This window comes from Rhincodon typus, chromosome 3 (assembly GCF_021869965.1).
Source record: "Rhincodon typus isolate 14 chromosome 3, sRhiTyp1.1, whole genome shotgun sequence".
Taxonomy (NCBI): domain Eukaryota; kingdom Metazoa; phylum Chordata; class Chondrichthyes; order Orectolobiformes; family Rhincodontidae; genus Rhincodon; species Rhincodon typus.
Window position 1 is genome coordinate 17,806,874 of NC_063334.1, and position 24,121 is coordinate 17,830,994.

A 24,121-nucleotide genomic window follows, 5' to 3' on the forward strand; every position below is an offset into this window, starting at 1 on the left:
CAAGCCCCACCCCCATCTCCTACCTACTAACCTTATCCCGCCCCCTTGACCTGTCCGTCCTCCCTGGACTGACCTATCTCCTCCCTACCTCCCCACCTACACTCACCTTTACTGGCTCCATCCCTGCTTCTTTGACCTGTCTGTTTCCTCTCCACCTATCTTCTCCTCTATCCATCTTCTATCCGCCTCCCCCCTCTCCCTATTTATTTCAGAACCCCCTTCCCCTCCCCCATTTCTGAAGAAGGGTCTAGGCCCGAAACGTCAGCCTTCCTGCTCCTCTGATGCTGCTTGGCCTGCTGTGTTCATCCAGCTCTCGACCTTGTTATCTCTTAAGCTAATAGGAGGTATGTTTGGACTGAATTAAAAATGTATTTATATACACACACACATATATTATATATATGAAGAAAAAATAAAGAATGTGATTTTGTAGGGGCTTCACAAATATTTAAAGAGTTCAGGTTGTTGCTGATTAATCTCTACTGTTGCTGTTAGAGTTTGTTGAAGTAGTCTGTGTTGTGAAGAGCTAACTAAAACTGGTGAAATCTGCCGGGAATGCTGCTGCATGAGGAGAAGACCTTCATTGTAATTGCAAAGATTCTGGGCTGTCCAGTTGTGATGGCTATAGTTACCATTCCCTTTGGGCTCCAGCATGAGAGAAAGCTGGAGCAGAAGTCATTGTTGTCGTCATCATCATCACCGTTGGTCACTCAGAGATGGGGATGACTCTTTTCCACTCTCAAGGTGAGTCTGTAGGTGCCTGTACAGACCAATGCGGCCACCGCACGCCCTGTTAGACTTGGGCCAGAAGGCGGTTGCGGGAAGGGGTGGGTGGGCCGTTGGTGTGGCAGCACGCTCCTTTTGCTATTTTCGCCTGGCTTCTGCCTTTTCCCGACAGAAAGTCTCGGGATAGTCAATGTCTTCCCAGATGACCTTTCTCCACTTTGGACGGTCTTGGGCCAGTGATTCCCAGTGTCTGTGGGAATGCCCCACCTCGCCAGTGAGGCCTTGAGGGTAGTAAGGAAGTCACTTATAAAATAAAGAGTAGGGCTCCAAGTCGGAAGAATCTCAGCTGCAGGATACCCGTGGAAGGGCTTTGCTGGGAGCATTTCTCTTTTCTCCACTTCAGTCAGGAGCAGTATGTACTTCAGCTGCAATGAACAAGGAAAGTGCTGTTACCGCTTGCAAATAGACCTGCAGCCGCAGAAGCAGATTACGGCCAGGCTGTCAAACTGTGCCATCTTGGTGATGGCACTCGTACTTGGGTTAGCTGGTTGATAGGCAACAGCAAGGGAGATACACTGCCACTTCCCCAAGACAGCACTTCACCAATCCCAGTAATCTACAGGAAGACAGATCATTGTTCTGCTGTGAGACTCGTCAAGCTTAGTTCAGCCCTGTTATTCACAGCAATGGTGGCAATACTCTGAGCCAGCATGGGAACACTCTGAAATTTCATGAACTCCGTCTTCTTTTCAAGGCTGGATGTTGAAGGCAGTGTGGCTGGGAGTGGAAATGATGGGTGGAAGTGATGAGGAATACAGCAAAATGATCAGAGTTTGGCTTGTCTGTGTTAATGAAATAGCCTCACATCACAGTCAATTTGATTCACAATCACTTTTCATAAAGATAAACATGCCTACCATACTGGTCAATCCTTTTGTTTTTGTCCCCAATTATGTTGGAGGAATGTAGGTTAGCACACAGTTCTCTTTCCACTGTGTTGAGAGGTTTCTTTTGTGTCCATCAAAACAGGCAGATAATGTCTAACATTAATGTATAATCCAAAAAGAAGCTGTGCTGACAAGGTATCATTTCATCGGTACTGCACTAAAGTGTCTTGAAGCCCTATAGCAGAGCTTAGATTTACAACCTTCTGTCTCAGAGTAACAAGTGTCACCACTGCCAAAATCTAGAAGCAGTTACAGCTGATGGTACTGGCCCCTAGACATACGGTGGACCATCTGTTCACAACTGGAGGCAGCTACTCTAGTAGTGTCCTGTACGAAAATGTACCTGTGCAGACTTGAAATTAGTTTTTCAAGTAGCATTCAATATAGAAAGGCACCTTTTCAAAGTTCTAAATAACTCTTCCAGGGATGTTACCTCGAGCACTGCAATGTACATGCTGACACTAAAACACAAACAGTGTGACTTCAACACTGTGTCAACTGCTTTCAAAGAAATTAAAATAGCTTTTGCCAGTGTGCTGGTATCAAATCCTCATGGAACGGGTTTTATTTTAAAAGTCACAGCATTTCTAAAAAAGAAAATCAGTAACTCCATTCCAGATACAGATTGAAGTCCAGTTTATAAAAACCGATTGCCCCAGTAGAGGGATTGATCTGATTTCAAGACTGGCAATCTGCTAATTGTACTTTCTATTTTCATGAATGATCTGATGATATTAATTGGTCTTTTTTGCCCATAATCTGGTGATTTTGATGGACAGAAATGTTATTCAGAAATAACTGTATAGAACTTCAAGGTGGAAGACTGTCACTTTGGAGAATCTGGGACATTTTAAATTTAGATTTAGTTGTTATGTGTACTCGAGTACAGGAGTACAATGAAAAGTGTACAATGTCGCCATTCTCTGGCACCGTCACAAGTGTATAAAAGACATGATTAAAAACAAAGGCAGAAATAAAAGAAACAGCCAAAAGAAAAGGAAATGTCTCGATTACTCTACACCTCTGCAATGAGCCCTCACTACCAGATAAACAAAGCCCCAAAGTCTATCGTTCAGTCTGCAAACACTCAGGTGCCCCGAGACCGCACACCATTGCCTCTGCATTTCTGGGTTGCTTATTAATTTCCATTATGACTAAGCATACACTTTGGAATTATTTGTATTAATTAGTACTACTTCTAATGTAGAAATACGGAAATGTTGGAACAAGAGTTGGCTATTGAGCCCACTCCACCATTCGATCGAAACATGGCTGATCCAACACTTCAACACTTTCTACCAAACCCCTTCCCCGTAACCTGGTAATCAAAAATCTATCAATCTCTACCTTAAAAATACTCTTAAGACTGTGTTCTAGCATCTAAAATTAACATTCAGCAGACTTTAAAACTTTTGCTTGCAGTTCACTGCACTACTTATTTAATTAGAACTAATCTGTTTGTGCAGACAAGCTTCTTTAAAGCAATTCAAGAAATGAAAACCAAAAGCTCTGACGATAATGTATACATGTAAAGAGATATTTCGGATTATCAATTGGACTTGCTATGTTGCGCACGTGTGTACTAGAAGCTGTATATATTAATATGAGAAACATGTTCTTTGTGGCTAGAAAGAACATGTGCACACACTGTGTCTACTTTATCTCAACAACACAGGTGAGAGTCACTCTTTGAACATTTATCAGGGCAATACTTTGGCAAATTAGACTCAGTCTGCCTGGATTATAATTTTTTTAAAGCTTGGCAGCTGACTGTCAGTATTTATTAACTGGTGCATTCTCTTTGGCTATGCCTCTACCAATCTGAGTTGACTTGCCAATCAATCAGCCGTATGTCATAGAGTATAATGTGTTTTCCTATTTAAATTGGTATTTCTAGGGAATTGTCCTGATGAGTCCAAAATGAAAACTTCCAACAAAGTGAGTATTTTCTTTCAACAATCGTCAATTTCTGTACTACTGAAAAAAAGACATTTAATCTATAGAGTCTTTTGTTTTTATGAGTAATAAGTTATTATTACTTGTAATGCATTTTACCATTTATATCGTGGTGATAGGTAGCGATTAGACTATATTCTTGGGTGTATGGAAACCTGTTTAGGTAGGACCTCCAGAGTATTGTAAATTGAATCTACATTTCTTGATGTTTAGACATCAAACAGCTGGTATGTACTGACATACAGTTGTGCTTTTACCCATCAAAGACTGCCATAGATTAACTATGTTCATTGCATTGTAACAGATTTCCACCAGTAGGAAATAGAGTTGGCATGGTTTCTGTACATGTGAAAGTGATAGTAAATTGGCACAGCAACTTAATCATCTCGTCACAGAATTGGAGCCACAGTTTCACACTAGTATCTTCAATGTGCAAATTTCAGAGGAAGCTTAAAACCTGTGTCAGATTTACTTCCAACGAAACCTTGTGGCTCCAAATTCCCTTTCTTTCTTCCTCACAGAATAAATACAATATCATTTATAGCTTGGGTACTGGGACAATCTTTTTTGTCTCTCTATTTCTGCTCAAAAGAAAACAGTCACCAGAGTATTTTTTACTGATTGTTTTGGTAACTCATTTATTTGTCTTATTTGGCTTTCTGACCTTTGGAATATTATGGGTTTACTCCAGTGCCAATCTAAATCTGCCACAAATGATCCCTCTTTGTTAAAAATCATTGCCCAGTGAACATCTTAATGAATTAGAGTGGAATTCTACATAACAGACCAACATGCAATAGAGAACTGGTAGAGTATCTGGAACCCAATTGTCACTGAAATGAACCTTGTCATGACTGTATAAGTTTGCCATTGAATTGGCTTCTCATTTCTCAGTTTCTCAATCAATCAGAGAGGGTAGCTGTTTGTCAAAAGAAGGATTTTCATTTAAAGGGACCCTGATATGGGTCTGAGTGATGGAACTGTATGCTTGCTCCTCATGCCATAGCAACCACAATATGGGAGGGTTCCTCTCGTTTTAGATCTTTCACTCTTTGTTGGAGGTCCTGCTGTGGGATCTTAGAGATTGAAATGAGAATGGCAGGAAGAGGCCTCTCCAACCAAGTTGGCATGGATGAGGGGTGATACAGTGGCTCAGTGGTTAGCACTGCTGCCTTGCAGCACCAGGGATCTGGGTTTGATCCCAGCCTTGGGCAACTGTCTGTGTGGAGTTTGCGCATTCTTTCCGTGTCTGCGTGGGTTTCCTTTGGGTGCTCCGGTTTCCTCCCACAGTCCAAAGATGTGCAGGCTAGGTGGATTGGCCATACCAAATTGCCTGTAGTGTTCAGGGATGTGTAGATTAGGGGGATGGGTCTGGGTGGGATGCTGTGAGGGTTGGTACGGACTTGTTGGGCTGAAGGGCCTGTTCTCACACTGTAGGGATTCTAGGAAACAATGTTGAGGTAGTAAGATAGGAGTGTGGTCCTTTGAAACTGCATACAGAGCCTCAAGCTATCCAAGAAGCGCAGGAAAGGTGAATATTGCGTTACTTTCAGGCACCAATCCTTACATTCTGACTATCCCAGAAATTTGTTGCAAACACTTTTCAGACCAAGACAACTCGCAATTCTATCTATTTCTCTCTCCTGAGGCACCTCATGTCCCATATGAGCAACAATTCACTTTTGTCTTCATTTTTGAGCCACCCACAACCAAACCTTGCAGTCACCAACCACAAACGTTATCCTTTCATCACCTCGAAACACTGTCTTTCTCACATTCCCAAGTTCTTAAGCAAAATTGCTCATGGGATGTAATTGTTGCTGGCTAGACAAGCATTTACTTCCCATAGGGCAGTTACAAGGCAGCCACATTGTTGTGAGTCTGTTGGCTAGACCAGGTAAGGATGGTAGATTTCCTTCGCGAAAAGGACATTAATGAACCAGAAGGGTTTTTAAAATGATCATGGTTGCAATTAGGCTAACTTTTTATTCCTGGTTTTAATTGAATTCAATTTCATCATCTGCCAGAGTGGGATTTGAATCTATATTCTCAGAATGTTGGCCTAAGGTTCTGGCCGAATGACTTACCACTACAGCACCACCTCCTTGCAGAAGAAATGACAGAACTTCAGGCAGAGATAGAGAAGCGGAGATGTTGGTAGTGGGGTGGGGTGGGATGGGGTTTGGAATGGTGGATGTTATGAGGTTTGGGTGAGCTGGAGGTGTCATGAAGTGGAGGCAATCATCCAGTGATAGGAGTTGATAGTGACTGTTCCAACTAGAGCACTGGGAACATGACAATATAACAAGTAGGAGCAGGAGTAGAGCAGATGATCCATTGAATCTGCTCTGCTTTTAAATGTGATCGTGCCTGATCTTCTATTTTCTCTCCAATTCCCTCTGTCCACCTGGAGCACTGTTGCTGTTGTATACTACTTTGACATCTGTGGTTTAAGGTCTGCAGGCAGACTTCAACCAGACAGCTTCATTTAGTTTCCAGTTTTTCTTGTTGTCAGTCTAAAGTTTCCATGTTCACTTAACCTCAGCAGTCTGAATTTCTGACTCCTTGGGAATCCTCTTTTTAGTTGGAACTGTAATTTTCCTAGCAGACGTACAAATTATCTCAGATTTCTGGATGTCACTTGACGCATTTGATACATTATGGATTTTTACCATTTCACTGTATTTGTCTGACAGCAGTGGAGATGGCAGGACTTTACGTCCAACAACCTAGTATGAAATCAACATCATTCATAGGCAATTTCCACAGTTGCAATGCCATAATTTAAACAATCCTTTCCATTTTGACTCTTACGAGTAGGAAATAGTCTTAAATTTTTTGGTTTCTTACAATACCACCTGCTGTTGCAACATTCTCTACAGTTGTGCCTTGCAAGTGCCAAATTTTATTTTTAATTCTCCAGTAATCTCTTCAGACATGACATGACCTTTCTTATCACAAAAATAACATATTGTTCCCCTTCAAATCAATATTTAGCCTTTGTACTGCCTTTCTCTTTTCATTTTTGTTATCCTGCTCTATGCAACTCCTGTCCTGTTCATTATCAGTTCTTTTATCTCTCAAGTTTCTGTGTCAGATTGCAAAGAAATTTTGGCTGTCACCTATATGTAGGGTGGGACAGTTTTAATGATCAACTATATGAACAGCTTCTCTTATTTTAGAAAATTCAAGCTCTTCTATGTGGGATCTTACTCCTAAAGGGATACTGTTTTCAAATTCTTTCATTAACAACACCTATCATTTTTGAATCGTGCATCTCCCATTCTCTAGCGAATTCCACGGAAGTCTGATTTTATCTTTTCAGATTGCCAAACTTTTGTCTGCAAGTTTGTGAAAATGTTCATTTGAAAGGTCAGAAAGAGGAGTTCAAAGTTCTACAAAAGGATATAGACGAGTTAAGTGAGTGAGCAAAAAATTGGCAGATACAATTTACTGTATGGAAATGTGAATTTCTCTACTTTAGCAGGAAGAATAGAAAAATGCAGGATACTGTTTATGTGGAGAGAAATTGCAGAACTCAGTGGCACTGAGAGATCTGGTACATGAGTCACAAGAAGTTACGATGCAGGTACAGCGAGTGATTAGGAAAGCAAATGGAATGCTGATGTTTGTTGTAAGAGTAATGGAAGATAAAAGTAAGGAGGCTTTACTGCAGCCATCACATAGCCTTGATGAGACCAAATTTAGTGCAAATGTTAGGATATAAATCCTTTTAGAAGCAGAACAGAGATGATTCACTTAATTCATTCTTGGGATGAAGGGTTTACCTTATACAGAAAAGCTGAGCACTGGAGTTTGGAAGAATCGGAGATTATATTGAAATATATAAGATGCTGAGGGGTACAGATAGGGTTGAGACTGGGAGAATGTTTCATCCGTTGTTCTTGTCTCTTCATCTAAGTCACTCGAGGTGATGAGGCTGTTCCATGAAGCAGCAATTCTAATAGCAGGAACATTCCTGTTCCCATCCTGCCAATGTCAGGTTTATCTAAGCTTACCGTGTCAACCTCATTAGAACATACTCCAATGTAAAAATGAACATAAATGAGCTTAAATTTGTCTGTAAAGACAAAGGTTTTAACTTATTTTGCAATCATTTGTGCACTTCAGGTATTATGTGTGATTAAAAATCTGCACTAAAGGAACCTGTTGAATTTCCATTATCATTTTTATTAGTGATAAAGATGCATTTTGAACAAGAGAAAATGTAAAGTCGATTCTAGTGAGAACATTAAAATAATACCCAAGCATTTTGGACCACTGCTACACAACCCATCAATGACGTCCATCATTCCATTCCCCGCCCACACTTCAGAAAATCCGATCACAGCGCTGTTTCTTCCTCTAGCTTACAAGCAGAAGCTGAAACAGGAAGACCTTTCACAAAAGGAAGTACACTGCTGGTCCGAGGCTGTGAAAGACTGTCCCCAGGACTGCTTGGAATCGGTGGACTGAACCGTGTTCCAGAGTTCAGCGGAAAACCTAGATGAGTACACCACCACCGTCACGGACATCATTAACAAATGTCTGGAGAACTGTGTACCAAAGAAGTCAATCTGAGTGTTCCCCAACTGTAAACCTTGGATGAACCAGGAAATTCACTCCTTACTGAAGACCAGACATGCAGCATTCAAGTCGGATGACCCAGACCAATACATGAAATCCAGATATAAATTCCACAAAGCCATTGGGGAGGCCAAGAGGCAGCACTGGACCAAGTTAGAGGCCCAAACCTAACAAACAGATTCCTGCCGCCTGTGGCAAGGCCTAAACAACATTACAGGATACAAAGTAAAACAGTGTAAGATAGTGTAAGACACATCCCTCCCTGACATACTCAATGCTTTTTATGCTCAGTTTGAGCAGAATACCACCAGCACGCTGACACCTGCCCCAACAGCCCCTGACGAACCTGTTCCCTCAATCACTGCTGCAGACGTCTGATCACTCTTCCTGAGAGTCAACCCAAGGAAAGCAGCGGCTCTGGATCCATCCTCGGCTGAACGCTCAGATCCTGCATGGACCAACTGTTGGAGGTATTCGCTGACATCTTCAACCTCTCCCTCGTACAAGCCAAAGTCCCCACCAGCTTCAAGGAGACCACCATCATTCCTGTACCTAAGAAAGCACATGCAACATGCCTTAATGGCTACTGCCCAGTGGCTCTGACCTCCATTATCATGAAGTTCTTAGACAGGCTGGTCATGGCCCACATCAGCTCCAGTCTCCCAGCCTTCCTCGATCACCTACAAATTGCCTACTGACGTAACAGGTCCACAGTGGATGCCAGATCCCTAGCCCTGCACTCATCCCTGGAACATCTGGTCAACGAGGACACCTACATCAGACTCCTGCTAATTGACTACAACTCCACCTTCAACTCCATAATCCCCCTCCAGACTGATCTCAAAACTCCGTGACCTTGGTCTCAGTTCCGCCCCCTGCAACCGGATCCTCAGCTTTCTGACCCACAGGCCACAATCAGTGAGGATAGGTAACTGCATCTCCTGTACAATGACACTCAACACTGGAGCCCCCCAAGGATGTGTCCTCAGCCCCCCACTGTACTCCCTGTACACCCATGAACGTGTTGTCAAATTCTGAACGAACACCATCTACAAGTTCATTGATGACATCACTGTAGTAGGATGGATATCTAACAACGATAAGTCAAAATACAGAAGGGAGATGGAGGGCTTGGTGACATGGTGCAATGAGAACAACCTCTCTCTCAATGTTGGCAAAACTTATTATTTACTTCAGAAAGAAACGAAGAGAACATGACCCCATCTACATCAATGGAACCGATGTTGAGAGGGTGGAGAGTGTCAAGTTCATTGGAGTGATGATAACTGACAACCTGTCCTGAACTTCCCCGGTAGATGCGACAATTAAGAAGGCACAACAACGCCTCTTCTTCATCAGGCAGCTCAGGAAATTTGGCATGTCCATAAGGTCCCTCACCAACTTCTACAGATGCACTATTGAAGGCATACTGTCCAGGTGCATAACGGTGTGCTATGGCAACTGTTCTGCCCATAAGAAACTACAGAAGGTGGTGTACACAGCTCAGATCATCATGGAAGCCAACCTTCCATCTATGGACTCTATTTACATGGCTCACTGCCGTGGAAAGGCTGCGAACATCATCAAAGACCCATCGCACCTCGGTAATGACCTTCTACAACCTCTTCCGTCAGGCAGAAGATACAAAACATTGAACACACGCAGCAGCAGGTTCAGAAACAGCTTCTTCTCTGCTGTTATTAGACTGATGATTGGACTTTCTGACTTCAAATAACGCTGATCTTACTAGCGTTGATCTCGCCGACTACATGACCTGTGCAATGTAACCTGTGTGCCTCTAAGTTTTTTTGATCTGTACATCCTTGCTTACTATGATCTGCCTATACTGCTTTAAACAAAGCTTTTCACTGTATTTCGGTACATGTGACAGTCAATCAATCAATCAAAAATTTCTGTCAAGTGTCTGAAAAGTAACTGTTTCTCTCCATGTTTTATAATTCTGCTCGTAATTTGAAGACAACCTTTGAGCTATTGCAAATACAGGAGAATCGTATCTAAAGATATAAATTTTGAGAATGGTGTTTGGACGAAGATTTGATGTTATGATTTGATTTAATGGTAAAAAGTTGCAGCATGCTGCTATGCAGAGGGACCTGGGTGTCCTTGTGCATGAATCACAGAAGGTAGGTCTGCAGGTAGAACAAGTAATTAGGAAGGCAAATGGAATTTTGTCCTTCATTGCTAAAGGGATTGAAATAAAAAGCAGAGAGGTTATGTTGCAGTGTACAAGGTGCTGTTGAGGCCACACCTGGAGTACTGTGTGCAGTTTTGGTCTCCTTACTTGAGAAAGAATGTATTGGCACTGGAGGGGGTGCAAAGGAGGTTCACTAGGTTGATTCCGGAGTTGAGGGGGTTGGCTTATGAGGAGAGACTGAGTAGATTGGGATTATATTCATTGGAATTCAGAAGATTGAGAGGGGATCTTATAGAAACATATAAAATTATGAAGGGAATAGATAAGATAGAAGTAGAGAGGATGTTTCCACTGGCAGGTGAAGCTAGGACAAGAGGGCATAGCGTCAAGATTAGAGGGAGCAGATTTAGGACTGAACTGAGAAGGAATTTCTTCACCCAGAGGGTTGTTAATCGATGGAATTCCTTGCCCAGTGAAGTAATTGACGTTACTTCAGTAAATGTTTTTAAAAAAAAGGTAGATTTTTTTTGAACAATAAAGGAATTAAGGGATACGGTGAGAACGCGGGTAAGTGGATCTGAGTCCACGAAAGGATCAGCCATGATCTTATTGAATGGCGGAGCAGGCTCGAAGGGCCAGACGGCCTACTCCTGCTCCTAGTTCTTATGTTCTTATGTACAATTATAAAAAGATTGACAAGATTTGAACGTATTTTACTTACCCTCACTATTCATTACATTTGATGTTCTGCACTGTACACCTGCAGTGTACATTTCCCCAGTAGTAATTATGCAAAAAATTTAAAGCTGGAATTATTTTTTTAAAAAGTTTCTGTTTATGTTGTAGCTTTGACAACCTGAGGATGTTACAAAGTATTTTACAGGAAGTACTTCTGAAGTGTATCACTGTTGTAATGTGGGAAATAATTAATAAACAAGAAGCACCCATCCTCAACAATGTGATAATAACAGGCTAATCTGTTTTTTGTAATGCTGTTTGAAGGATAAATACTGGCCAGTATACTGGCTCCTTTTCAAAATTGAGTAATTAGGATTTTACGTCTGTTTGAAAGGGCACGGGGAGCTTTGATTTGTCATTGCATCCAAGAAAAGGCCACTTCTGAAAGTGGAGCTCTTCCTTGCTGCTGTCCTGCAGTGTCAGGGAAAGATTTTGTGCGCAAGTCTTTGAAATGGAGCTTGAACTCACATGCCTTTGATTTAGTTGAGAGTGCTACCTGCTGAGCCACGATTAAATGGATTGTCAGTCGTTGCATGCTTTATTGACCAGATGTGACAGAAATATTCCCAGAGGATTTGTATTTGAGGAAATGTTTGTTTGGATTTAATGGTGTCCATTACAGTGGTTTGGAGACAATGAGGACTGCAGGTGCTGGAAGCCAGAGTGTTTTGGTGAGTGGCTAGGAAAGCACAGCAGGTCAGAGCGCATCAGGACTGACAAAGGATTTCGGCCTGAAAGGTTGACTTTCCTGCTCCTTGGATGCTGTCTGATCTGGTGTGCTTTTCCAGTCTCACTCCCTTACAGTGTGGCCCACTTAATCATGAGAGAGGCCCATATCAGCCTGGTGACAACAAGGCCTTTCCTAATTAACTTGGAAGATTGGAGGTGCTGGCAGATCATTCCAGCTGCTACAGTGTGATGTCAGTTAGGCTTATTAATGTCAGGAATTCCTCTTTGGTGAGGATGTTAGGTAGCAGTTGGGGGCTAATTGAAGACCCCGGAATCAGGAAGGGGAGGCCATTGAGAGCCACCCACCTGCCCATTGCCTTGTGACTCCCATCCAGTCTTCACTCACCATTGCTGTGGTACCCATGATAATGCTGAACCTGTGATGGATGTGTGATGCATTGCTATTAGGTGCCACTGCTCCCACCACCATATGGGACACGAGTGGGTTACCAGTCTCTGATTTGCCAAAAGCTTTCTGTATACCAGGACTTGAACGACTGGGGACCTTAATTGTGAGAAGGCTCAACAGCTGCCTCTCAAGCGCCTGAGGAGCTCTTAATTCTTCCAGGACTCCTCCATAAAACTGTTGAATGTTTCTCGTCAGTGCTCTGACTATTGGGTGAGACCCTCATTAGCCCAATAGAACTCGGGCTTCTGTTTCTGGATTATGAGCAGGATTTTCTCTGTGGGCTTCCGTATTCTTCCATCAGGCTCAGATAGGGATTATAAACCTATTGTGTTTAAGCGATAGTCACTTGTGACCTGTTCCCCCCACCTTGAATTAGCTAATCAATAGACCGAATCTGGGCTCAAAATGCAATTAAGAATAATGGACTAGTGTTTTGAAGCTGGGATGCTGATAAGGGGCTACATTGCAGTAGCAGGTAAGCGACAGAATGAGCACTTTGAAATGCATCCCTGTCTTAATTTTTAAAACTTTACATTAATCATGTTATCAGCTGGGCCACCACTCAGAGGGCAGATTGCTGGTGTGGGCCTCTCCCGTGATTAAGTGGGCCCCACTGTAATGGACATCATTAAATCCAAACAAACATTTCCTCAAATACATCTCCTCTGGGAATATTTCTGTTACATCTGATCAATAGACCATGCAACTACTAATGATACACTTAATTGTGGCTCAGCAGGCTGTACTCTCATCTAGTCAAAGCCATGTGGATTCAAGCTCCATTCCAGAGACAAAATCTTTTCCTGACACTGTAGGACAGTAGCAAAAAGAGCTCCACTTTTAGAGGTGGCCTTTTCTTGGATGCAATGATAAACCAAAATTCCGCCTTCCCTTTCAAACAGACATAAAAACCTAATAGCTCACAGGGTGATGGCTGTCACAGAACCAAGGCACACAGGAAGGATCACTAAAGCCTGCTTTGGTGGCCCTCTGCCTGCTACTGGGAGGCCATCTCTAAGTGATTGCACAGCTCCCTGTTGTTAACCTGGAGCCTGAACAGAAAGGCCTGGTTGGCCTCAAATATTATCAGCATTAGTAGGCCTTTAAGTGTGTCAGTTTGGTTTTGCTGAAAGCTATTTGTGGGATGATAGCCCTGCCACCATTCCCCCTTCCTTTCCCAGCCTCTCGGAACACAGTGAACAGGTAGTCCGAGCTAAAGCTGGACATGCCGTGCTCGTCTGCTTCTGTTCCAGCTGCCATTGAGACTAAAAGTTCAGCCCATTACATTGGCATATCCTTAGGGATTCACCTTAAAGTAAACTGGGCTTCTTGTCGGCATTACCTTTTAGCACCCATAGGGCTCTGGTTTGCACTCAGGAATTTGCTGGTTTTAGGTGGTTCAAATCACCACAAGATCCCTGGTTCTGACACTGGACTTATTGAGGGTATATGAAAGGAAGAAGGCAGTGGACATGTGTTTCAGGGTAAAACTATCTCTGTGTTTATGTAACTACAAAAAGATAATTATTGCCTCATCCACATTACCTATTACGTTCCCTCATTCATCTATTCACCAACCGATTTGTCAACTCCTGCTGGAATGTGCCTTTGCAAAGGAAGTCTGGAGAAAGACGCAGTGGTTTCTGTTGAGGTTCATCCCAAGCAGCTCTGTGATGCAGGGCTCTATGCTCTATGGCCTGTTCCCTGGGATGCACACTGAGACAAACACTGACTGTACCTGGAGGACCATCAGCTTGGTGAAAGATACAATTCGGTCTGCCCAAAATGTGTTGGTCTTCCAGAACAAGGAGTTGACCTCGACCGAGTGTTGCAGACTGGCACATTCCAAGGTCCAGGACTATGTGCTGAGGGACGCACTAAAGCTTGGGGCAGCTGCCGCCAAGGGACAGTGGGTAAAGACTACTGTCTGAGGTCTTCCTTCTGAAGGTAAATGGGGGTCCATTCAGTTATCGGACCCTCTTAGTGTCTCAAATGCATATAAATATAATCTTGTATATGTAAGAGATGTCTTTGATTTGTTTGGATGGAGTCAAACTCCAATGTTTATTTGTTTCCTTGATATGCAACAGTACAGAACCGAACTGCATTTGTGACAATGTATATATGCAAAGATTTTTTTTATGAATAAAGTATATTTTTGAAATTAAAAGAACCCCATTTATTCATACTGTAGTACAACTCACTGACAAGCTTTAGGACCTTTAGTGATCAATCTGAATACAGCAGTCAGTGCTACAAAAAGGGGACATGTCTTTTACAGAGATTCTCTTCAGTGCTCTGCCTGTGATTCCTGCATTGTCGGTATTCTTCACAGTTCTCTGTTGGAGGTTTGGGTAAAAATAAAATCATCTGAAGACAGGAGCGTAGTTTCTGTCTGATCAGCATATGATCCAGGGGTTCCAATGCAAGTTGGAAGATTTGGAAGGCATCTTTAGTATTTCACAATGATGTATTGTGCAAAAAGCACAGTACAATACAAATTATGTTTTTGCAATGGGAATGACATGATCTGTTATGGCTTTCTACAACTGGACAAGGTTTGCATCAGAGGATTGATTCATTCAAGCGGTTATACTAGTTAACTGCAACAAATTCCAACGTTGTAAACTGAGATTTATGCTCAATGCTCTCTTGAAGCTGCAATCTGGCTATCTTTACTTTTATGGATTATTAGGTTTCAGATGATGGAATAAAGTGTAGTATTTCTATAATTTTCAGCATTAATTGGCACTGAATACTTTTGGAGAAAACTGCCTTCTCCATACAATATCAATTGTTATGTGTGCTGCCATCTGTATCTTCTCAACTCGTGGGTTCTTTATGTTTCTTTTGCTCCACAATTTCACAATGACTTTTAGTGTCTGATTTCGACCCTCACTGCATTGCTTATCATGTATGTTCTTTGTGGTCTGCACCTTAAGGATTGAATGGATTCTGAAGATTCCATAGTCAAGTTTGATCTTCTCCCTTAGGATTGATCTGAGCTGCATCTGACCTCTGTTTCAGTCACCATCCAAATGCCTTTTATTAGAATCAACTCTTCTTTGGACTAAAATGAATCTGACATAGATTCATCAGTAATGCCGACAGCAAATCAGTCTCTTCTGGATCCTGACATTGAGGCACCATAGTCCACTAATCTGTAGAGATCGTGAATGAAATCATCTGTGGCTTCCTCCTAGATTGTGTATTCTTCTGTTCTTGTTCTTTAAAGAATTCTATTAGTTCTGACATTGAAATAATTGCTAGAGGCTTTCTGTTTTTCTTTGAATAGGTCTGTTGCTTGTTTTATCCCTTGATGAGCAATAACATGATCTACCATATCCCCAGTTATGCACCAAAGTGCATTTACTTGTTCAACTTCTGACATAATTTCCAGTTTAGAAGCTATTTGATGTCTCAAGAATTATTTTCTCTAGGATGTCCAATTTTATACTCTAATTGGCCCATCTTTGAAATTAAATCATCCTGACAACACTACTTCTTTAAAGATTGTTGTTTTACGGTAATAATAATTCTCCCATGTCTTGCTATTGTTCTGGAGGGGTTTTCTACTATTTGTGGGCTCAGTGGAGAATTTCCCATCTCTTGCAGCTATAATCAAGTCTCAGAAAAAGATTTCCATGTTAGCCCAGAGTCAATCACTTCTCTGAATTGACCAATGTTGATCTGCTTCAACAAAAGCAGAAATTGCTGAAAAATCTCAGCAGATCTGCTAGCATCTGTGGAGAGAAATCAGAGTTAACATTACTCCAAAGACTGTTAGGAGGACCTAATCTTAGGTTGTCTTCTACAAGATCCCCTACTTTAATTTCCCCCTGTATCCCCATAATATAATGACAATGGGTGGTGCTTATTGCGTTCAATCAAGGATTCACTCTTTAAGTCCCTTTCTATCTCATATCCAACGTCAACTTTCTATTAAATTGGAGAATAAGATTTTCCCATGGACTATTCTATAACCAAAGCTGCATACTGTACTCTGCATGTTGCTAGCCTTGCTGTACTGCCGTGATGCCACAGTTGTACTAATACTGCTCCTCTCTGCCTGCTTCAGCTTCAGACCTCCTGAGGATTAGGAGCATACTGTACATTAGCCAATTTGATAAATGATCTGAATCATGGATAGCCCTCAGTAGTGCCAAAGACTGTATTGACAGATTAGCAGTGAATATGGAGCATTGCCAGGAATGTGGTATAAAATAAATGAGGTCTAATTAAATGACCTCAGGAATGAACCTAAATGGCTGAGCTATTTCTAATTTGGTAACACATCAAAATATGATCTCTCTTTAAGTGTGCATCTTACTGACATTGAGTTGAATGTAGAGATTCATTTTCCCCTTAGGATTATAATTAAAAAATAATGAGCTTGGAAGACTATTCTTAGTCACAGGTCAGTTTTGAAGTACTGTGGTTTAATTCACCATGATGGACGCAGCTTAATGTGAGGCAGAGGGCAGCAGATGGCTCTTCCCTTAATATTTTTGTATAAAGAATGAGGTTTCTGATAATTCTTTCCATCAAAACAAGTTAATATTGATCTGAATAGGTTTTGACTGTGGACCTTCAGGCAAAAGTGGATTCAGATTTATCTTTTGTAAGTATACTCAGGAGATAGTTCATACTAGCCTTAAATTAGTTTTTTTGCTTGGTTGTATAGGAGAACCAATTTGGATTAGTTAATGAAAAGTCAGACCACTTCAGAGTACAGAAACTGATCATAGACTTCTCTTTTAATGGGTAAACAGTTCTTTCAAATTAACACAAGCAATAAAAACATGAAGGCACGCATTACCTTAATTTGAATGAACTGATTTAACAGAACGTATTGAATTTGTCATTAGTTTAATTTTTTCCCCTCATTCAAAATCAATTTAATTGAAAGCAGAGCCAAGTAGCACAGCTGCTGACTGCACAAAGCCAAAATGCACCCTGTGCATCTATGGATCTTGATTTTTAAGGCCTGTTGAGTGACAACAGACAGTAATCAATAAGTGTTGGATTTCTCACATAGCATTTCTGGTGCTAAGTTGCTAATCCTTTCTTATAAAGCCTTCTACCTTCCCTGTAGAACACATGACAGAGTTCAATCCTTTTTACTAACAGATTTAATCATTGGATTGCGCTCAGTGTAGAAATAATTCTGAGAGATGTTCTGAGAGACCCAGTTAATGACATTTTATGAAGAAGCATTTGCCATTCCACTCTATAGCTTTTGAACACATTTGTCTTCGAGTTTGTCACTAGTATTTACTTCATCCATTCTTTGTTAAAGCTAGGCAGAATCCATGATTTTTTTCTGAAACTAACATTCAATACTGGTAGAGTACCTTAATCAAACTGGATACATTAACGTTTGTACATAAAGAGAAAGACTTTGCCACTGAACTGCCACTGGTTGTATAATAACCGCTGAATGAATATATTTTTCTTTAACATTTCACACAGGATATGCACCACCTGTGTTTGTTATACACAGCACTGCAAATATAGCAGAAGGTGTGAACCATGCAAAAAGAGTTAGCAAGAAAATATCTTGTAGCCAAACAAAGTCTCAAGTGCTAAAAGGAATTAATGTAATAAGTACTTGTTTGAGGTAACTCTGACGTTAATGTATTCCACATCTCTCTGAATTTGAATTTTTAACTTGGTGCTAAAATTTAAATTGTTGCTTTTCACATTTGCCGTGTGAATTGTTACAAATTCTTCCAAATCATACATTGTCAAACCCTGAGGCTATAGATGAGAAGACAAATTCCACTGCATAAAAATAAAAATATCAACTAAAAATACATTTTCTTTTTAGTTTCGGCAATCATAAGAATACTGGTTAAGTTACAGTTAATCTTTTATCCATATGTATGATACCTGTTTGATACCTGTTGCCCATGAAGGGTGATGGCAGACAGAGGCTTACCCAGGTGGTCAGTAATCACACATGCTGGTAGACAGATTCTCTGTGCACCAACATTGTAGCTGAGATTGCTTCCTTATTCTCCCATGCATATTCTAGCAGAAGTAATTGAATAGGATTCATAAGCAAGAAACCAAGTTTGCATACCAAGGAAAGTGGCTGGATATCACTTTATGATTCAAGACAACTAGTAGATTTTGATTAATCATTGTTGCATGTGTATGTGGAGAAAACTTCAGGAGACAGTCTTAAATTGACCCAAGTTATCAAAAAAAAACAAAAGATTTTCGAAATACTTGGTAGATCAGGCAGGATCTGCAAATAGAGAGGTATAATTAATGAAGGGGGAATGTCCTTTCACTTATCTCAAGAACTATGTGTCACATGGCATGACATTGAATTGAACTCTTCCCACATTGCCTTTGCCTCCACACCTTCTCCTTGTTGAAAAGACACTGGGATGAAGCAAATTCTGTCAGGTTTAGATTTATTCAGGCTAAGTTTACTGAATAGCATTCCAAGAAAGCCTGAGGAATAATTAGGTGAAGCCAGCAGAATGATTTTGATATGTCTTAATGTAGAGCTTCTGTGAACTGTGAAGCATATAGAATTGGTAAAACAAAATAAAAGATCTGTTTCAACGGAAGAGCTAACAAATGAAAATAAAACTGACTCCAAAAACTAGCTCATCTCATTGACAAGTTACCCCATTGTCTGATTAGGCTACACATATTTCAGATTTTTAATGGAATTCTCCTTCAACAAGACTTGCAGTTCCAAGATATCTTCTAGTCAGTCTGTTCAGAGATGGTATGACACACCTTTGGAGCAGGTGGGACATGAACCCTGGCCTCCTGCTTCAGAGGTAGGGACACTACCACTGTACCACACAAAAGATGGTATAGAGTTTTGGAACTCCCTTCAAATGACAGTGGGTGCTAGATCAATAGTTAGTTTTGAATCTGAGACAGATAATTTTTTTGTCAGGTAAAGGTATTAGGGATATGTCAAACGCAGAAATATGGAATTAAGCCACAGATCAGCCATGATCTCATTAAATAGCAGAGCAGGCTCAAGAGGTGAATGGCCTACTCCTGTCCCTATGCTACAAGAGGTCCTAGGTTACAATTCCAGGAGCAGAGGAATAACTGATACCATCTGAGCAGCCATCAGCTATAAACTGAGCAAATGAAGTGGCCGATCTTAAAATTTATCTATAGTATTGTAATGTTGTGACACGGAAAGGATGATCAGAATGGAATGGAATTGTTCTGATTCTTATGTATCTCTGATGTTGGGCCCAGCATTTAGGAAAGCATCAAGTTGATAGCAGGTTTCTGTTAGAGAGGTAGAAATTGTAGAGAGTATTGGGCTGGCAGAGTGGGAATGTCATTAAACTAATAATTTAGGCACCCATGATGATGCTCTGAGGACACTAATTCAAATATTATCATGGTAGCTGGTGGACTTTTAACTTAGTTACATAAATTAGCTTTCAATTCTAATCTATCATCAAATACAGTAAGAACTCACCTGATTCACCAACGCTTATGCAGGAAACAAATCTGCCTCCCTTACCTGGTCTAGTCTTCATGTGACTCCAGATCCACAGGTACGTGTTTGGCTGTTAACTAACCGAGTAGGCTATTCACAACACCTTCTAGCCCTGTCAGAGAAGTCCACAACACATGAGAGAATAAAAATTACATCCATGGGTTAGCCAAATTACTGCTCGTCTGACTGTAATGAAGTTTATTAAAATCAGAGAAAATTGGGAACAGGTGGATTCTTATTCTTGTACCTTAGAAGGCTTTCACATCATATTGATGGCAAGGAACAGGTCTTTGATCCACAGGATCCAGATAGGATTTGTGTTCCCATATAAGCCTCCCCCAGCCTTCTTCATCCAACCAGTTAATATCCGACTAGCCTTTCCCCTTTATTTAACTTCTGTAATTTGTGCCTCCTAGTTCTGTTCACAACAAGTAAATGTATGTTCTCTATGTTTATCCTCTCCAACATTTTTTAGAATATTAAAGATCTTCCTCAGGGGTCTCCTTCTTGAAATCTGGAACATCACTTTCCAACTTCTTACAGTCTGAGAAACTATCTTTTTATGCCTTGCTATACTTTCTGTTTTACGGCCAACTTTCGAACCATTTTGCTACTCGTTCTAACCTTGGTTATTGGTCTAATACTCCGTACCTCATCATAAGACTTTTGAAAATCCAAATACATTACATCTGTTGCATTATCTAGTTCTTTCTAATTTTCCTAGTTCTCATGCAGTTGGAAGGTTATGTAGCCTATTCCCAGGCTTCTAAGAAGATCACCTCATCCCAAGGCTTTGTTTTTAAAATTGTAAGTCTGCTATGCAGGTCTGCCAAGACTACCAGAAGTGTTCGCGGTGTGCGTTATTGAACTGTGAATTATTTTGCTTCCTTAGATCCCTTTTTAGTTTTTTACTGTTCCAATTTAAATATAACCAATAAGGCTTTAGTTTTAAATCAGATAAAACACTAGTTTATTTGCGCAAGCTATGCTGAAAGTTACAATGTAAAATTGTAATGCTGTTATTAGATAGACTACAGATGCGAATATAAAAAGTAGGTACAGATAAAGTTAACACCAGTTCAGTTCTTTAACATTGCAGGCTTGTTATTTGCTTGAAGCTCCCTCTTTCTGAGGGGAAAGGGTTGAAGCCAATAATAAAAAAAAATGTGGATACTGTAAATCAAAGACAAAAATAGAAATTACTGGAAAAGAAGTTCTGAGGAAGGGTCACTCAACTCGAAATGTTAACTCTGATTTCTCTCCACAGATGCTGCCAGACCTGCTGAGCTTTTCCAGCAATTTCTATTTTTGGATTGCAGACAATGTCAGGATTTAGCAGAAATGATAGTTTCTGTAGTTGAATTACTTTCACAGATAGACTCTGGGTAGAGCAGGCTTTGAGCACTAGTGCGTGAGAGATTTCCTGATTGTTACTTGTTCTGTGGTCACTGCATTTGCATGTAGTCTGGTCTCTTTCAATAGAGCCATGGTTGATTTTCTGAAGATTCTTTCTCGTGAGCTGAGAACTTTCTTCTGTGAGGCTGTCATCTCAGACTTTCCTGGAGAGTTCTGTTTTGAAATGGTGTGTCATAGAGTCTTATGTCGATCAAACTTAAAATGGCTGCTGTGTTAACATTTGATGAGTCATATCCCACAAAGCAAAGTCAGTTATTCTGGAATTCCTTGAGGGGTTTTCTTTCATTCTTTCGCTTGTGTAAGAAGTCTTCAATTTTTACATGTTCCAGGACTCATTTTGTTGTCAAAGAATTTAATCAAAATTCAAGTTAGTTCCTGTTGTCGGTGAGATAGTATATCAGTCTGTCTGCTTTTGTCTAAAAGTGAATTAATAGGGACATTTATATGAATCCTGGGAGTCCTTTCTTGTGCATGTCTGTTATTTAAAAAAAATCAAATTGACCTTCTTTATAAATTATGCAATATTATAATTACATAGTCACGATGATACTTATTAAAAAAGACTTTTGGTAATCAAGATATGTTAATTTGATTGTATTTTCCAAATCTTACCTTTCAATAGAATCTTTGAAGAAGTAGCAGAAAGTTTAGGCCTTTGGCATATTGTGACAGGAACTGCACTTCAAAAAATACTTAATAAAAATGAAAGAACAGTGGTTGTTTTAAATCAGAAACAAAAACAGAAATTGCTGGAAAAGCTCAGCAGATCTGGCAGCATCTGTGGGGAGAAATCAGAGTTAACACTGTTCCAGTGATTTCTGTTTTTGTGTCAAAAAATATTTCATTATCTACGAAGTGTTTTGGGATATTGAGGGTCTGAAAGATGCTATACAATTTTTTTTCCCACGCTTTCGGTATTATTGTTTTTTGTACACCCAAACAAATATCCATATAATTGTGAAACAAGTTATTATAAAGAAACAACTTTATGTAACATGTAAATTTAACATATCTCAGAACTAAATTGCTTTCTAGTATGGCCACTATCATATGAACTAACCATCACAATTCAATATTGACTGCACTGAAATACTGACAGGCATTGTATGTTTATGCCACAGGTAGAAGTTATTCCAAGTAGAATCATGTTCTCGTATGATTTGTATAAAAGGAAATAGTGCATAATTTTAAAAAAATCGACAGCCATTTGGTGAATTTAATTGAAATCCTTGTCATTTGTTTAATTTCTACAGTTTGTCAACCAGGATTCTTTAAGGCCTCACCTTACAGCCTGTCCTGCAGCAAGTGTCCTCCCTACAGTTATACATATGACAAAGGATCAATTTCCTGTCATTGTATGGAAAACTACTTTCGAAGAGATAATGATCCTCCTTCAATGGCTTGCACAAGTAAGTAAATCTTATAGCCCAGTAAGACTATTAATGTGATATTAATTTAGTTTTGAATTTTAACATGGAATACAAAAGAAAATATTTGAATGGACTGTAATGTATATAATGGACAAGCTTCATTAGCACAAAACAAAGACCTGTGGATGTTGAAGATCTGAAATGAAAACAGAAATTACTGGAGAAACACAGCAGGGTCTGGCAGCATCTCTGAAGAGAAAGCAAGCCTCAGTAGTAAGGTGTTGCCTCTTCTCACTCTGTCCTTTATAACTGGTCAAAAATCACATGACACCAGGTTACAGTCCAACAGGTTTATTTGAAAATGCAAGCTTTCGAAGCTCAGCCCCTTCCTCAGGCGTAGTGAAGAGGCTCAGCTCTGAAAGCTTACATTTTCAAATAAACCTTTTGGACTATAACCTGGTGTCATGTGATTTTTGACCTTCTCCACCCCAGTCCAACTCCAGCATCTCCACATCTTTATAATTGTAATGAGGAAAGACTGTTCAGTTGGTGAATACTTACACTTAATCGTCCTGATTATCTCCTCCCTGGAGGTGGTGAGGTTTGTAGTGAGAAAGGAAAATAATTGAATATGTTTGCCATGGAGAGATACTTCCTTCCTTTCTCATCACCTCAGCAATTAAATACTGAGTGAGAAATATCATAGGTGACCATCTTGATTCATCGCTAATTAATGTGATTAAATGGTCAATTAATGACTGATTAAGGGTCTCAAATGGAATATTCTGTACAGTTTTGGGGGCCATAGTTTAGACAGTATTTGAATGCATTAAAGTGAGTGCAGAACACATTTTTAAGAATGGTTCTGGGGATGACAAACTTAACATAAGAACATAAAACCCGGGAGCAGGGGTAGGCAATTGAACCCCTCAAACCTGCTCTGCCATTTGATACGATCATGGCTGATCTCATCTTGGCCTTAACTGCACTTTTCTAGCCATTCTCTGTGACCTTTCAACCCATTAGTAGTGAAAAATCTGTCTATCTCCTCCTTAAATTTACTCAGTGTCTCAGCATTCACCTCACTCTGGGCGGTGAATTCTACAGATTCGCGGCCCGTTGAGAGAAATAATTTCTCCCCATATCTCTTTTAAATCTGCTACCCTTTATCCTAAAACTATGACCTCTCAGTTTAGATTGCCCCACATGAGAAAACATCCTTTCTATGTTTACTTTGTCAATGTCCTTTAGCATTTTATGCAACTTCATTAGATCTCCTCTCATTCTTCTAAATTCCAGAGAATATAGACCTAATCTGCACAGTCTTTCTTCAGAAGTTAAGCCCCTCATCTCTGGAATCAATCTCATGATCCTCCTCTGAACTATCTCCAGTACAACGACATCCATCCTCAAGAAAACAGACTAAGATTGTACACAATAACCAGGTGCATTCTCACTAATGCCTTGTACACTTGCAGCAACACCTCCCTACTTTTCTACTCTATTCCTTCAGTCATAACTTCAGTTCTGAGGATAGATTGGAGAATTTAGAACTGTTTGCTCGGAGAAGAGAAGGCTTCGATGGTACCTAACAGA

General features: G+C 40.4%; 1 protein-coding gene across 1 annotated transcript in view; it reads left to right on the forward strand.

The window, feature by feature from the left end:
* The window catches only part of LOC109932498 (ephrin type-A receptor 5-like), a 305,440-nt gene that overhangs the window by 144,031 nt on the left and 137,288 nt on the right, over positions 1–24,121 (forward strand). Inside the window, exon 4 of the mRNA XM_048619959.1 lies at positions 22,409–22,564. Coding sequence (XP_048475916.1) covers positions 22,409–22,564 — 156 coding nt within the window. The remainder of the gene's footprint in view (positions 1–22,408; positions 22,565–24,121) is intronic.